Here is a 16802-nt window from a genome sequence, read left to right on the forward strand (position 1 = left end):
TCAATATCAAAATACAGTCCTGTGATATACTCTACATATGTTTACGGTATAATAAATGTTCACCCTCGAGCTAACGCATCGGTCTATATTCATATATTTCGAGGTGAACACACTTCATATTACCTTCACAGGAATGCAACTATTATGTAATATATTAAGATCTCTATATTTATGTTTCTTAAAACTATATATAGAATGTTCATATTATCTAACTCAACATATATGGAAAAGAAGACATACATTTATAGGAAATAAGAACAATTACACCAATGTTTAGTTTATCTTAAAATGAAACACTTACTGACTTTCGAACAGTTGATGTTTCATATAAGTGGGACACGTATACATTCGATACTATAGATTTTTGTACATAAGATAACAGTTACACATTTGAACATGACTAAAAAAATATATTGCTTTCAAGCCCGTGCTTTAGCAACTGGCTATAGCTCTAAATCAACTACCAAGTTTCAACCTCGTGTCTTTTGAGTTTTCCTTCTATTTCTATGTGACCGCAACACACAAATATTCTGGACCTGTAAAAATAGTCCCATATTTATTTTTATAAATTTGGTATTGTGTGTGTATGTGAGCAACTGGAGACTACTGTTTTAAACAACTAAAAGAAGCAACAAATTCTAGAATAATTATGAACTTTATATTCACATTCAAAATACATGTATTCGGAAGCATACCGCTCTAGGGTTATGGTTACTTTTTCTGTTTAGGGTTAGGGTCTGGGTCAAACGTAGTTTTACATAGAGTTGTATAGGGAAAACATTTAAGAATGAGAGAGCTTATACATTTAGCATGTAGCATTGTCTTGTGGACCTCTACCAACATTGTTCAAACCATGGCCGTTCCATGCACAATGAAGTTGTAACGATTGAAATATCACTCAATAAGCACTGGCTATCAGTCCTTTCAGGGCTTTGATTAAGTATAAGTATTTAAAATATTTCTTTATGAATTAAAATGTGTATGTGTATACTAATATATGCAGGAGTATTGCTTATATTAGACAATTGTGTATTTACCTAACCTCATTTTTTATCATACTTTCAGATCATGTGTTGGATTAAAGCAAGTGATATCGGAAACGTCTTATGGGAAACGGAGCAGTCTTGCCGTTAATCGTATGATAGGAGAGTATAATTTACAGATAAAGAATCGTTTGATTAACAGAGGCGAAAATGATAAAGACGACTGTAGAATAAGGAGTATTCGTATGCTTCCTGATGGTAACATTCTTCTACTTGATGAGAGTAACTTGAAGCTGAAAAAACTGGACATTTCGTACAACGTGGTCAGTCACTGTGATATTTTCCCTTTGTCTGATTCTAGTAGTTGGATTGACGTGTGCTATATAGGTAACGATAGAGCTGTTGTCTGTTGTGACAATGGTAGAATTCAATATGTGAATGTATTGGGTAAGATGAAGCTTGATCATGATGTAAAGCTTGACCACAACTGTTTAGCTCTGGCTTGCCATGGTGATACTCTCTATGCCAGCGGTGGTGACGCAATATATACCTATACCATACACTGTCAGGGAAAACATCTTCTTTACAACATAAAAGTAACAGACCCGTTGTTCTCGTCCCGTATTGCTATCAGTGATGACGGTGAACGAATTTATATTGCAAACGGTACAGAAGGTCTTATAACAATAGATAACAAAGGAAACTGTCTGTTCACTTTAAAGCCTGACACGTGGTACCTAATATCAGATGTATGCGTTGTTGGTGATGGTACTTTACTTCTATTAGACGGTCTAGCAAGTGTGCATCAGGTTGAATATAGCGGTAAACAAGTTCTGGGAACAGTTGTTGATCAGTCATATATTTTATCTGTGCCAACCTCGTTGTGCTTTGATAGACAACGCTGTAGACTAATTGTTTCGACAAAAGGGAGGAACATTGTATATGTCTTTATGCTACAGCATCACAACAGCGAATTAACGTACTGGATGTCAGAAATAAATAATTAATTTTTTCCCCTCTGTTTAAACTACAACTAATGCATTCATTGCCTTTAGAGTGAAGAATGTGTTTAAGATGAACAACTTAACACCTCGCCTCTCTGAAATCCACGAAAAAAACAACAACAAAGTTTAACTCAGTTATAAAAAGACTTTATAGATTATTAATGATATTCATGCACTTATTATTACCAACCAGCCATTTATTATTACCAACCTCGCTGTTTTGTTCCCAAGGCTAAAAAAATACCTTTTTGGTCGAAAATTTGTGCTGCGCAAACACCTCGGTTCTGCAATATTCCAGTCTCTTCATAGTATACCTAGAAAAGACTATGAAAATGCCTTTAAAGATTGGATTAGAAGACTGAAACTTTGCATATCTCTGTTGGAGGTGAATACTTCGAGGGGACCAAATAAAATTTTCAATGAAATCTATCAAGGATACATTTTTATGTGCTTAGATGCATTCACATTTGAACAATCCTCGTAGGACATGCAATTACTTTCTATAAGATTAAGTTGTTTCGTTCGCAAGAGATAAGATGTCGAGCCAAATCGCATACAATCAGATCTCGTGTGCACGACATCCTATCTCATGGTAACACAATTTTATCTCGAGTACTTCACATATTATCTAAAGTACAGGAAATCTTATCTCGTACGCGCAACATATTATCTCGTGCATTCGATAAGTCACCTCAATCGCACAGCATCTTTATTATATCTTATCTCATATGCACGACATCTCATCTCGAGCGCACATCATTTTAGCATTTGTAAATTAGCATTGCTCACCGGCCTTCAATAGGCTCATTTAAATACTACAGTGATTTATTTCTATAATTTTAATTGTTAAAAAATTAAAATTGTCTGGCAAAAATGGTTACAAAATGCGTTTTATGATCGTCACCTATGCTCAGTACAACTGAGTGAGTTGGGTGGGGGTCCTGTTCCCAAGTGTCTGTGTACGAGTTTGCTCTACATTCATGTAAGATGTCGTAACCGCGAGATAATATGTCGTGCAACCGAGATAAAATGTCATGACCACGAGATATGATGCCATGCTCTCGAAGATGATGTGGTCACGCGCGATAATGTTAGATGACTCACGTGCAGTAAGTTATGACTAAATGCGTAAATTCATACGTTACTAGAGTGAAACAGTGCTTAAAGAAAAGCCCCGTTTTACTCTTTGTCTTCTACTAGCTGAAAAATATATCATGCAAGAAAAAGAATGTAACACTAGCTTAAGGTGCAGATATCAATTATATCTGACCCTCGGGTACCCTGTTTTTCGGTAACTCGGCAGCGTTACTACCTAAACAGTTCCTCACTTTCAACAGATGAAAGATTCTATAATCTGTTGGATGTTTTAACGATTTAACATTTATTTATTTACCTGTTCTGGGTCTCGCATGCAGAATTGATAATTTGGACGTGGGGGCCTGGAGTGATGATGATGATGCACTTTGTTGTTGGTGCTGTTGCTGTTGCTGTTTATGAAAATAAATACATGTCCTAAATAAAACTCCATACATACATATATTATGATAGAATATATTTTGTACAGACCTTGATATAGATTTGGGCAAAATACAGCTCTCGTGTTATTTCGTAGAAAGCAAAATAATCTATACATTTGACATAATTGCCTAGTAATACGAATACCTACTAAATGGTGCTTTCCTTGTAACAGTGTGAGGATCGTGCTGATCTGGTGTTAGACCGACAAGTAAGCAACGACAGAGATCAATCGAATAGTCTGTTTTAAGAGTAAGGTCAAGGCTTAAAAAAATCGAACATCACCAAATCAGAGAAAGAAAATGTTGTTTACCATTAAAATTGAACAGCATATAAATATATATTACATTGGTCTACAACAGCATCATCATTTTACACACATATATATTGAATTTTGGACAGGGACTGCATGAAGGCGTCATATGTCTGGACAGTTCACCGCCTTTAAAAGCTCACCAGTTTTAAAGAACTGTTACATGTCTTCTCTTCGTTATACAATAATGTTCTAGTGGTTAAACTTCACATAGCTAGGTTGAACATCGTTACTTTCACTTCTTTACAAATGGCTTTATTTTATTAAAGGATGTTGGTAAAAATGTTGCTCCGTTTAACAAATATTTCTGTAATATTGGTGATATACTGCTAAACCTTAAAACGTGAACCTAAAACAATTACAACTGTCGTCATTGTCAAGTGGAAAACGTTTAGGTGAAATGACGTGCTTGCCCTATTCGTTCTACGCTTTATAAATGTATGCTGTTCAATAAATCAATGGCTTTTAAAAATTGTGTTAAACGTAAATACACGTAGTCGTGGGATAGAATTCTTGTTATTTATGTTCTTTAGTGTATTTGGTTTATATATGTATTAGTTATTCCAGTTTTATATTTCTGTCGTACGAACTCTATTGATATCCAATAACATGGAGTCAATTTTAAATGATACTTTAGACGTAGTCAACTAAATTTACCTCCATGTCATATGTTTGCACTGATCTTATAATGTTGCAAGTTAGCCTGTATTGTTACATAATAAACTAACACAAAAGCCACACATTTTGTTTTTGCTCCAGTTTTTCCCAATACAACGTTGCAGTTGTTTATGAAATATAGACGGATACACGACTGTTTTGCAATTGGCCATTTATTACTTTCTAGAGGTATTATATAATTTTCTTCGGTTGAAAAGTCGTGAATTAGAATAACATTATTTCCAATATGTATATGCGCGAAGTTTAGACGCTGAACTTTAGTTGTCATTTAGCTTTGGGCGAGCGTAGGAACATTATTAATATCTTAACTTAGAGTTTATATTTGAGATGGAAGTAATTTTGTCACGTAACCAACTTAAAGAGGGGATTTATCAATTACCGAACAAACGAAACTTGTTTTAGACGAATTGAGAAATCAGCGACAAGAATTTGTAGATCTCTAACAAGAAAATCAGGATAATACGAGAATTGTTGTGAGTGAATCTAAGGACTTCCCCTATCTTGAGTTTTGAATGACCTAAATCTTGGGTGAACCAAAACTGTCTAGTAGCTGTCCCAAGACAGCGCAATTTGCAAGACCCCGAATAGCTGAATAAGGAATTAAATCTTAAATTTGGAAAAAAAATCAAAGTATATATTTTACATGCAATTTATCAAATTTTACCTAACATTTATACTATATTTTGCAATTACTATTTTGAAAATTCATTTATGGCAAATGTCAGTTCAAAGTTTCAATTCATGACTACGAGAATTTTCTTACTGAATAGGACTAAACTTCTCTCAAAATCTTTTTCAAATTTGACCACATTATCAAATGAAAAGAACATTTATGTTGCCATTGATAGCATACATTTAAGTACCGTTTTGCGAGATGAGGACACAGTTTTTTTCTATGTATGGTGTATTAAACTTCCTCAATGTTTAATACAAGTCTAAGACACAGAAGGGACAATATTTAGCGAAGATTCGAAATTTTATTCAGCGTTTGTCCAATTTAAGTAAAAGTTTATTATCCTTAGGACGGCCGGCACATTTTCATACAATACCGCCAGGCATACGTATGTTTTTGACAACACAGAAAGCGACGTCAGACGACCTTCAGCTTTTTTTAATGTTTAAGACAAGTCTAAGAAGCAGAAGGCATTAGATTTGGCAATCATTCGAATTTCAATTCAAAGTTTGTCCAGTTTGAATCAAATCTTATTATCCATAGGACGGCCAACACATTTTCATACAATCCCGCCATGTATACGTATGTTTTTGACAACACAGAAAATGTCAGACGTCCTTCAGCTTTTTCGGAAGTAAAGAAAATGAAAGTACACACTTGAAAACGAAAGTTGCAATTGCATTGATCTTTTGTCGTCAGGGTTTACATGAACGCGCATGGGTCATCACGTCTAAATGTTTGTGCGTGGATTTTTGGTTTTGTTTTTTGCCAATGGTGAGTCAAGTTTTCAGCATATAAGGCGTATAGTTCTCTGAATAATTCTAAAATGACCTATTTTATATTTTGTTTGTATCAAAGCCTTTTTATGTTTCCAAAAGCTCCCAGGCACTTTTAAGGCGTTGTTTCTTTTGTTCCTAAGTGAGCAAATGCGATACCCACCTAGCGCAAACCATTTAAGGTCCAAACGGTTTTTCAGAATTGTTTGCATACTGCTTTCTTATATGCAAGTACAGCTTGCTATATCGTTCATTGTCAATCCCGTACCCTGTACGGCAACAACTTTAATTTATTTACAGATGCAATGTTTGCTTTGTAAACAGAGGTTTTAGGCCAGAACGGATATCATCTTCGACAGATAATTTCCTAGCTTTAACCCAACTTAAAAGCTGCGCACTGAAATGGCCTGAGATCCAAATAAACCAAACAATTCATTAAATATCTGCTTTAAATCTATATCAAGCCTACAGCGGTATTCAATATAGCTTCGAATTTCAATCGTTTTCGTTCATTTGAAAAGTAATTTGCACGAAATAAAGGGATATCGTTAGGTATTGGACGCACCATTCAAGTGCAATGTTTCACAAAATTCCTGGGATAAAACTACGGAAGCCCATTAGTGACAGAACGTTTTGCAGGACCCTCGTACTCTGATGATTTAAACAGATTTACAGTTATTTGTACCAAAAATAATTTAAGCTGTGTTAAGTTTCTAAACTGACAGGTAGCAAATCGACATTTTAATGTAGACCCGGGACTGCAATCATAGATCATCATCAAATGTAGACCCGGGCCTGCAATCGAAGATTGGCTTTCAGTATAGACCAGGATCTGCAATCGTAGATCCACGTTCAACGTAGATCCAGGTAAGACGCAGACATTGCATATTGACATGAATAAAGTTTAATTCGTAGATCAACATATGAAAAATCGGCATTAACTAAATTCCAGGTTCGAAAAAATGTCGTAAATTTACATTTAAAAAGAACCTTTCGAATAAGTCTAGATCGTAGATTGACATTACAAAAATTTTGAGGTCGTAGATCAACATTGATGTAGACTGACCCAGGTCTGCAACTAGACGAGTGTCTAGGTCATAGATCGACATTCGGGAAAGTCCAAGATGTTCATGTCGCAGATCGACATTCAGTATAGTCCCTAGTCTGCAGTCACAGATCTAAATCAAATCAGAAAGAAGGTCTTTTATCCGTAATTGAAAAAGTCCAGTCCAGATCGTAGGTTGACATTCGAAATAAATCAGGTTGTAGATCTAAATAAGTTATTTGCTAGGTCCTAACTAGTCATCCAATATATACCTAAAACTGCAATCGTAGATTGACTTTCAATGTAGACCCGGGTCTGCAACCATAGATCTACATTCAATGTAGGACGTAGATCGACATTTGAAACTAATCAGGTCGGCGATCGACTTTCACTTCAGGTTTCAAAGTTGTTCATGTCGTAGGTCGATATTCAGTGTAGACCTAAGTCGAATATAAACATTGAAGAATGGTCTAGTTCTAAGATCGACATCCGAAACGATCAAGGTCGAATATCAATAGTCAATGTAACCCCAGATTTGAAATTGCAATTCAACATCCAGAAAAATTATACCTGACATTCGAAAAAGTCTAGAATGTAGATCAACATTTAAAATTAATCAGGTCATAGATCAATATACGAATTAATTCAGGTTGTAGTTCAACATTCAATGCAATCGTAGAACCTGTTAAATTTGCCCGTATGCATCGCCTTTGGGAGTCTGAAATTAAGAATGCTTAATTTTCATTTTGTTATGTCTTTGACAAAGTAATACATTTTGCATGAATATGCATTCTTAAAATACAAACCACTCAGCAAAAGTACATCTGTATGTGTTTTCTAAGAATGAAGTAATGAAAAATCCAAGAGTTGTCATGCTTCCGTTTGTTGCACGTCGTCGATGCATACATGTGTTAAAGACACTATATTCTGCATTGAATGAGACCGGTCTCGTCTTTCTGTGCCTATCTGTTCCTAGATGCAAGATGAAGGCTGAGTTACCCCGTACTTCAGCGGTCACGAGCCCCGGTGCGGCCAATACCTGTCTCGTATTCGTGTATTCACTTCTACCGGAGAAACCGTCGTCGGTACGTCCTCTAGATCATTGTTGACTGGTAAGTAGCCGGTCAGCGAGTTGCGTCGAAACCGGCCCTATTTGATATGAGCTCCTTATCTTTACAAGTCCATTTCTGTATTTGAACTGTGTTCCCCTATCATGAAAGTAGCTTACATGTAGCTCAATAGGGACAGTGCAGAAATACGGATCACAGGGTAGTGAGTTCGATCCTCTGTCTAGACTTATGTTCTCTGTGACGATTTGATCAAAGACATTGTGTCTGAAATCATTCATTCTCTTTCTCCATCTCTAATGTATTTGTAGAACTTGGCAGTCAGTAGCAAAGAACAGGTAAGTACTGGTACAGAATCAAGGAACACTGGTTAGGTTGAATGCCCGCATATAATGCTCCAACGATAACTTTATGTTTACAAACCTTACTATAAAATACTTTAAGTAGGAAAGCCATGTCTTCCCCAAAGCATAGTTATAATAGACAAGAAGTCAAAAGAGAATAGGAGCGAAAAACAAAAAGACACTGATGGAGGGATCAGTGACTCAGTAACTAAAATGTAATGGGGATCATCTACTCGGCATGTCCTATCATCCTTGATGTATCAACGGTCTTAAAGTTTGTCAAATGTTTCTCAAGTTACGGACTGAAAACAGTTTTGCATGTTTGCTTGACCTTTAATAGATCGATCCCAAAATCAAAAGAGGTCATTTACTCTGTATGTCTAATCATCTTAGGAAGTTTCAACTTTCTGGGTCAGGTGGCTCACAAGTCACTGACCGGAAACTGTTTCCATATTCAGGCCTTTGTGACCTTGAACATACATCAGGTGATCCTTATGTGTTATCAGCTCTGCATGCCCAGTTATCCCATGAAGTTTCAACATTCTGGGTCAAGTTGTTCTCAATTTACAGATCGGAAACGGTTTACTATGTTCAGGCCCCTGTGACCTTAAGCTTGGTGGACTAAAGTCTTATCACTGTCTTTTGAAGGTTTTAAATCAGATGGTTAATATTCAGTTATTGATTGGAAATGAAGTGTGACGGATGGTTTGACGGGCAGGACAAAAACAATATGTCTCCCAAATTCGGGGATACATAGTTACATTTAAATAAAGCACTAGGGGCTTCAACATTTTCTAATAATTATTAAAATCTAAATACTTTTTTATTCTAATAAGTAACACATTAGTTCGAATGTAAAGACTACTAACTAACATTAGTGCGCGTAAGTGTGTGTTGGCGTGTATGTGTGTGTGTGTACGTACGTGCGTGTATGCGTGCGTTTGTTTGTGTTAAGAGTGTGTTTGTGTGTGTGTGAGGAGGCGGGGGGAGTATGCCCAATTCAATCGTTGATCCTTGACAGTTGATCATTAACAGTATATAATAACAGTAAAAAAAACATGATACATCAATTACATCAAATGATACCGAGAGTTGGTGCGATTTCTATTGCTTATAGGGGGAAGAATTTTTTTCGGGGGTGGGGTGGGGAGGGGTATAAAAAAAAATCCGGGAAAATATGTGTAGGTTTTTCTAGCCTGTCCCCATCGGCCCCTAAATAATGTTATTAAATGCAATAGAATCAGCATACACTATTTGCTTAGGCCAGAAATAAAATTGTATTTGCCTATCGTCTTATAGAAGAAATTTGAGGATCTAGGTTTTAGGGAATTATTGTGCGATTTGCGAGCCTTAAAACCAGTTAAGAGTGTGAATTTAAATTAGATACGACAAAAGAAAACTGACATTGGCTAAAGCAAGGTATAAGGCATAATATTATCCTAAGTCGACGGACAGCATTTATGTAGAAATACTGACACATTATTTACTATGTACTGACACGACACTAATCACTTGTAATAGATACGTTTGGGACCGAACTTGCGGAGAACAGGTTTGTACTGGTACAGAATCCAAGAACACTGTTCAGGTTAACTGCCGACCGTTACATACTGTTGAAAAACGGCGTTAAAGCCAACACAAACAAAACGTCTGGGACCGCAGATTCGGAAATATTCGCGATGGTTATAATTTACGTAATATTAGCGGAAAGAGCGACACGCAAATTGAAAATACGGTTCGATTTTAAGCAGCATAAATATTACAAAAAATAAATAAACCAAAATAGGCGCACACTGTTTTATAACTTGAATATTCTTTTGGTTTAGTATATATCAAAAAATATATCAAAATATATACAAGGGAATAGGTCCAACAAGAAATGTCACATTCAAATAACGCAGCCGCCCATACAGCAATCTACATGAATGTGTATACACGTACACAGTGGCTGAGAACATGACCAGAGTAACAAAAACGAATGCAGTAATAACAAGGAAGTAAGAAACAGTATGGTACCGTTTAGTAACAATCTGTGTGTACAAATAACATCACTGGGGAGCTAATAAATTAGTCTTATTGCGCCAATCCTCACTCTTTTACCCCTACCATGTTTCTATGTTTCTTTATAACAAGAAGGCTACATGAAACACAAGCGAGGTCTTGGACCTGGTCTCACACATACAAGAGACTCTCATAATGGCCTGTACTGGTTCTTCCCAGAAAATAGTGGCTTTGCGTGTATCGGTGATATACACTCGGCACGTAAAACAACCATACGCCCTTTGTTTATCCTGCGAAAACCGAAATCATTGGAAAGTGGAATGTTACGAGAATAAAGCTTCTGAATAATAACAAGATAAGTCCTTGTATTAGTTCTGTTATATATACATACGATGTTTTAACGTATAAATTAGACACTTGTTTATCTTAAACTATACTGAGTAGCGCAAAAGTTCACAGCTAGAGCATGGATCAGATTGCAGTAACACACATATCGCACCGAAAGCAAATCCAACCGCTGCATCGGTTTGCAGATTACAAAGTTGTATTCATAAGTGGAAAGTAATTTTACATGACAAATATATACTTTATGTTATAGAAAATGGATCATAAACTTCATTTTGATTCCGTACCACCGCCGCAAGTACAATTGCAAAATAACAAAGTAGCGAGAGAAATTCAAGAAAATATAAATTCCACTTAAGAGCGTAAAATCAAAGTTATTAAACACAATTTACAATATGAATGAAAATAAGTTCAATGTTCAATTAATACATAAAAAGCCTTGTATAGTCGGCAGGACATGTGATGCAACCAACCACGCGGGCACTCAAATTTAAGCTTATTATTTTCATGAACATACAATAATTTCGTTTGCAAGTATGTAACAGATATAAGACGAAACGATCTGGTGGAATACTGGACTGTCCGAAGCGTAACGGCTCTTGGGTTTAAGCTGTAAATATTTATACTCTGAAATGAACATGGAAAACTCCAATTTTTAAGGAATATAAAACATTTAAGAAAGAACAGTTAAATGCCATCATGACGGACATATGAGAGTATAACACAATAGTTTGGTTTCGGCAAAAGGTACGAGGACACAGAATAGGCACTAGAGTTTTTAAATTATAATTTAGTGTTTTGAAACGCGTAGTTGTCTGATATTCTCTAAAACCCTTACTATATTTTTCCTTTCTACGGCAGTTTATCTGGTAGGTACATCGAATAAAATAAAGCATACATATTAAACAAACTTAATCGTTTATTCCACACAGTACTCAGAAATAAAACAAAAGAAAAACAATAAAAAATAATAAATAATTTGCAGGCATTAATTTAAAAATGTATCGTAAGCACGATTCGTCCATGAATGCCATTAAAGCTACATTGCACATGTACAGATAAGTTTCCCAACATATATAACATGAAATTTGATAAATTGTATTTTCGGATATGTGGACTGAGACATAAAAGCAAAGGGATGAAATGTTGTGCACCCGGTTTTTGTGAATTAAGTTATCGTTTTCTTGTCGATGTTACGTGTTTTGCAACCATTTATGTGATTGAAAGTATGTCGAAAAATTGTGTAGGTTGTAAAAAATCATTCCATCTGTTGATTTATCTGCAAGTATTCTTATTAACATGTACTTTTATATGTGCTTTTATATGTGGATGTTGTTTGGTTGACTTCGTTGTCATGGTTATTGGCTTTTGTTCTAAGACTTTGTCTTCGTTACTGTTATTTTTGTCCAGGTATTTTAGAACCATTTTATGTTATAAAAGGTAACTCGTAATTATTATATAATATTCACATACAGTATTATCAAAATTTTGTTTATCAAGACGGACTATTATCTTTTGATTGCCATGCATTTATTATTATGTTATCTATTTTATCAAATACAATGTAGAAATATGAATGCATACTTATGATAAAAACGCCTTAACATTTCAATATTCTGCCGATGTTTGCGTAATTACATGAATTTTTCGTCGTCGTAGGATTTTGCAATAAAATGGTATGTAACTTTTGAAAGAAAGTGTTTACATATCTTTATGTTTAGAGTTGTAATTTATCTTAACATTGTGAATAAATAGGCAGATTGACAATAAATGAAGCGAGAATGTTAATAAATTAGCTCAAAATCTGAAAATCTCTATATTAGTCTAGTATCTGGGGAATTTTGTGTGCAAGAAAAAGTCCCCCTCGTAATTTCACCAAAAATGTTTAGAGGAATGACTGAAATGTTAGAATATACCAGGTGATTGGCTGAAATCATGGTACGTTTTTCACATCCAAGATGGCCACCAAGATGGCCGCCAAAATTTAGAATTTCGCTTGAGACACATTATTCGCTGCGGTTGTTGGTTTCTTTTACCTTATATACGTTTTTCATTTAAATAAACACAAAAAAGCCAAGTTCCATTTTTGATAGCAAAATATTAATAAAAATGTGTTTTTATAAGAAGAAATGTTAATTTTAGCCTTAGCCTAAAAATGGCTAAAAATGTTGGGATAGGGGTCGTATTTGAATTTTTTATTCAGATCCGTGGTACCCAGCTGCTCTTATTTTTGTATTATAATAATTGTACACATTTGGGAAAGACGATCACACCATTTATACAACGAACGTTGCACTATTTTTACTTTACAAGCCAAAAATGTGGGTATGGTAAATTAGAATGTATTTAGAATTTCGCTTGAGAACAAATATTCGCAAGTGTTCTTGGTATTTTTTGTCTTATATATGTGTTCAATAACCTCAGATCCCCTTCCTAAATTCCAGTTTTCTCTTTTGGGGCAAACCCATTATTTTATCTGGGGACCAAACGCCGCTCTTCATGGAATTACACGCCTCAACACGTGTATCATTGAATGTTCCATGTTCACCGCCGTTTGAATACATCTGCGGATGTCTCTAAATTGCTTTTTGTACTTTTAGCATGTGTAAATGTTGAGTTTTGCTCAACCCGGGGCTAGAGGGCGTAGACGGTAGCATCCATTTCCTCTACCGTCCGTGAACAGGCTCAATCAAACCGAGCCTGCAACATTTTTGTTTTTGTCGTGTTGAGCGACCTGTGAAGTTTCCAATTTTCTCTATTTTATTATCACAGCAGCGTTGTTTGTGCCGGGTGGCGGCCGTAAAATGTCTCCCCGTACATTCAATCAGGGCTGCTGTATTTTGATCCTCTCAGATCGTTCAGCACGACTTTTATGTGGTGTTATTGGTACTGTTTAGTTTCTCAACATGACCATTTCGGCCTGGGCGGTTCCAATACTCCAGCTTTCATAGCCTTGGGTATTGTATAATCACCTCTTGGATATGGTGCCTGCTTTTTAATTTTGTCTTTTGACAGTGCCTGTGATACGCAGGCTCCATAACCTCAGATCCCCTTCCTAAATTCCAGTTTGTTTAGTTCTGCCCATTGTTTTCTCGTTTGGGTCAAGCCCATTATTTTATCTGGGGACCAAACGCCGCTCTTCATGGAAGTACACGCCTCAACACGTGTATCATTGAATGTTCCATGTTCACCGCCGTTTGAATACATCTGCGGATGTCTCTAAATTGCTTTTTGTACTTTTGTTCTGCTCAACCCGGGGCTAGAGGGCGTGGACGGTAGCATCCATTTCCTCTACCGTCCATGAACAGGCTCAATCAAATCGAGCCTGCAACATTTTCGTTTTTGTCGTGTTGAGCGACCTGTGAAGTTTCCGCTTTTCTCTATTTTGTAATTGTAACTACAACAAGCAAGACAAATTTTACTACTAGAAGCAAAACATACCAAACATTGTGGTTTTAAAATTAAAAAAAAAGCTATTTTTTTAGCCTCAAAATGCCCCAAAACTTACTCAATTTTCTTTTTCAGATTTGTCGTTTCTTAGTGTTCTCATTTTGTAATTATAATAATTTTACACATTTAGATAATGTAATTACACAATTTATACATTTAATAATGAAATTATTTTTAATTTACTAGCGACAAAAGTGGGTGGGGTATATCAACATACATTTCGCGCCTCTTTTTTACATAGCTTGTGTTTTCTCAATACACAATTTTGTATGATAAAATAAAATGATACGTAAATGTTCGTATTTTGATAGACGTATAACTGATATGTTTTTTATTTGTGATTTAAGATTTAAAATGGAGGCCATTTTCCAATATGGCCACCAAAATGGCCGATATTAACAGTTTTGTTAACTTGAATGTATGTGCTTAGTGAAATCACTATAAAACATTTCATAGTATAGTTGCATGTATATGGTGATAGGTTTATTTAGTCAATAGAAATGCACAAAAATTTAGAACAAAATCTTTTTATTGAAATCAGTCTCAATATATGTGGTTTAAAACAGTCAATAATAACAATTGAAATGTATTAAACAAATCTTCAATATTTCGTTCTTACACAGCTTAGAATAATGACCTCTCAAAGAACTGTTTATTCCATAAAATTACAATACAATCCTCACGCAAAACATTCTGAATTGACAACATAAAATACAAACATTTGGATTGTTTTACAATACTATTGTAACTGCAGGAACCACATTCGGGTTGCCGCAGATGTTCGTTCGGTGGAGGTTTTCTTTGCATTTACAAAAAAATCACAGTATCTAATGCCAGCTCAGCTTTCACTAAACAGTTTATTATTAGAAACTAACTTAAAATGTAGAAAATCTTCATAAAAAATATCAACTTGACAAAATAATACTAACAGTGTTTGTGGAACTACATTAACAATTAAGGTATTAGACCGCTTATATTAATGTTTAAAAATGGCATTTGCTTGGTATATTCTTGTAGTTGACCTTATTTCGCACTGTGTTGAATGTTTTAAACAACTTTTACTGAGCCGTGTTATATACATTTTGCATAGGTTAAGCTATTTCTTCTTACTCAAGTGGAGATAAATTTCAAAACGATGACCACTGTCCAAAACGTCTGCAGATAACTCATTATCCCATTATTTTTTATAAAAGAAACGTCAAAGCTATTGGTAAACAATTATAGAACACAAACTTAAACTGTCGGTATCATTCTTTTCTAGATTATCTTAAGAAAAAGGATTTAATGGGACAGAATTCTCACTCCAACATTGAAAAATTAAAGTCAAGTCAGGTCATCTAAAGAGTAAAAGCAAACTAGAGAACTTGTACCGCATGTAATTCAGTATTTCTAAAAATTTGTAACTCTGCCCCTTCTGGTTCAGAGGTACTTTCACTTTGAACAGCAAAACATCTCTTATTAGATGGAAAAAAATTCCACTATTGTCCAATAAATCAATAATAATTATTTTAAAAGGTAAAAACGTACTTGAAAAAAAATATAAAGGGAAAAAATGGTCTCACTAGGGCTCGAACCTATGTCCACTTGAAAAATTTAGTTAAAGTAGGTTTATGGTAGGAATCGAATACTCTTTAAAGTAGGTACACTATAACGGGCCTAATATCTTCTTTTGTTACAGTACACAGAAACCAGTTATCTGGTATATACTGGTACTGATGCTTGAGTGGTGTAAGAAATTTTTACTGGTGCATATCTTGATAAAATAATTTTTATACTATATTACAGCATATCTAAAAACCATCCAGTATGAGTTTAGCGCAGCTCTAAAGACTGCACTTTCCTCCTCAAGCTGTCTAACTTATCACTGTTTGGGGAAGGATGTTCCATAAACTGATAGTTTCCGGGAAAAACGACTTCTGGTAGTTGAGGGTCCGAGGAAAAGGCACCAGAAATCTCATGTATAGTTAATTGGCACATCCACTAATCCATTGACAACCCAGTACATCATGGTGACCTTTGCTTTTGCTCTCCGCCCAATGAATGAAGGCCATTGAAGATGATGTAGTATAGGTGTGACGCTGCTGGTTCGTCTGTAGTCAGAGAAAACCATGTGTGCTGTCCTTCGCTGCACCATCTCCAGTTTCCGTATATGTTCCTGTGTATGGGGATCGCAGATGACGGATCGCTAATTACTGTAGCGTATTACATAAATGGTCTCGTCAGGGGGTTGTATAACAAAGTTCTCTTGTTTTCTTTGGGAACTGATGCATAATTATCTCTCTGAATAAATAATCTGATATAGTTTGCTTTCTTTGTTAAACTGTTAATATGATGGTGTTCCAGTTGAGATTCTTATGAATGTTGACGCCTAAATATAATTTGCTGAGTTTACTCTTCTAAAATGTGGCCATGGATGGTATATGGATTTCTAATTGGTTTCCGTTCGTTGGGGACGTGCATTATTTGATACTTCTGAGGGTGAAATTCCATCAGCCAATCCTTTTCCCATTGCTGTAGCGCACCCAGATCCCTTTTCAATGCTTGTGCATCTTCCACTTAGCTAATCCTGTGGTAGAGCACACAGTCGTCGGCGAATAATCTAGCTGTT

At 35.5% G+C, this 16802-nt stretch overlaps 1 protein-coding gene across 1 annotated transcript in view; it reads left to right on the top strand.

The window, feature by feature from the left end:
* LOC128552216 (uncharacterized) overlaps positions 1-4543 on the top strand; it is a 29986-nt gene extending 25443 nt beyond the window's left edge. The window contains exon 2 of the mRNA XM_053533247.1: positions 1066-4543. Within this exon, the coding sequence (XP_053389222.1) occupies positions 1139-1990 (852 nt within the window). The 5' untranslated portion in view covers positions 1066-1138 and the 3' untranslated portion in view covers positions 1991-4543. The remainder of the gene's footprint in view (positions 1-1065) is intronic.
* The last annotated feature ends 12259 nt before the right edge of the window (positions 4544-16802 follow it).

Source organism: Mercenaria mercenaria, unplaced genomic scaffold, assembly GCF_021730395.1.
Source record: "Mercenaria mercenaria strain notata unplaced genomic scaffold, MADL_Memer_1 contig_2167, whole genome shotgun sequence".
Classification (NCBI taxonomy): Eukaryota; Metazoa; Mollusca; class Bivalvia; order Venerida; family Veneridae; genus Mercenaria; species Mercenaria mercenaria.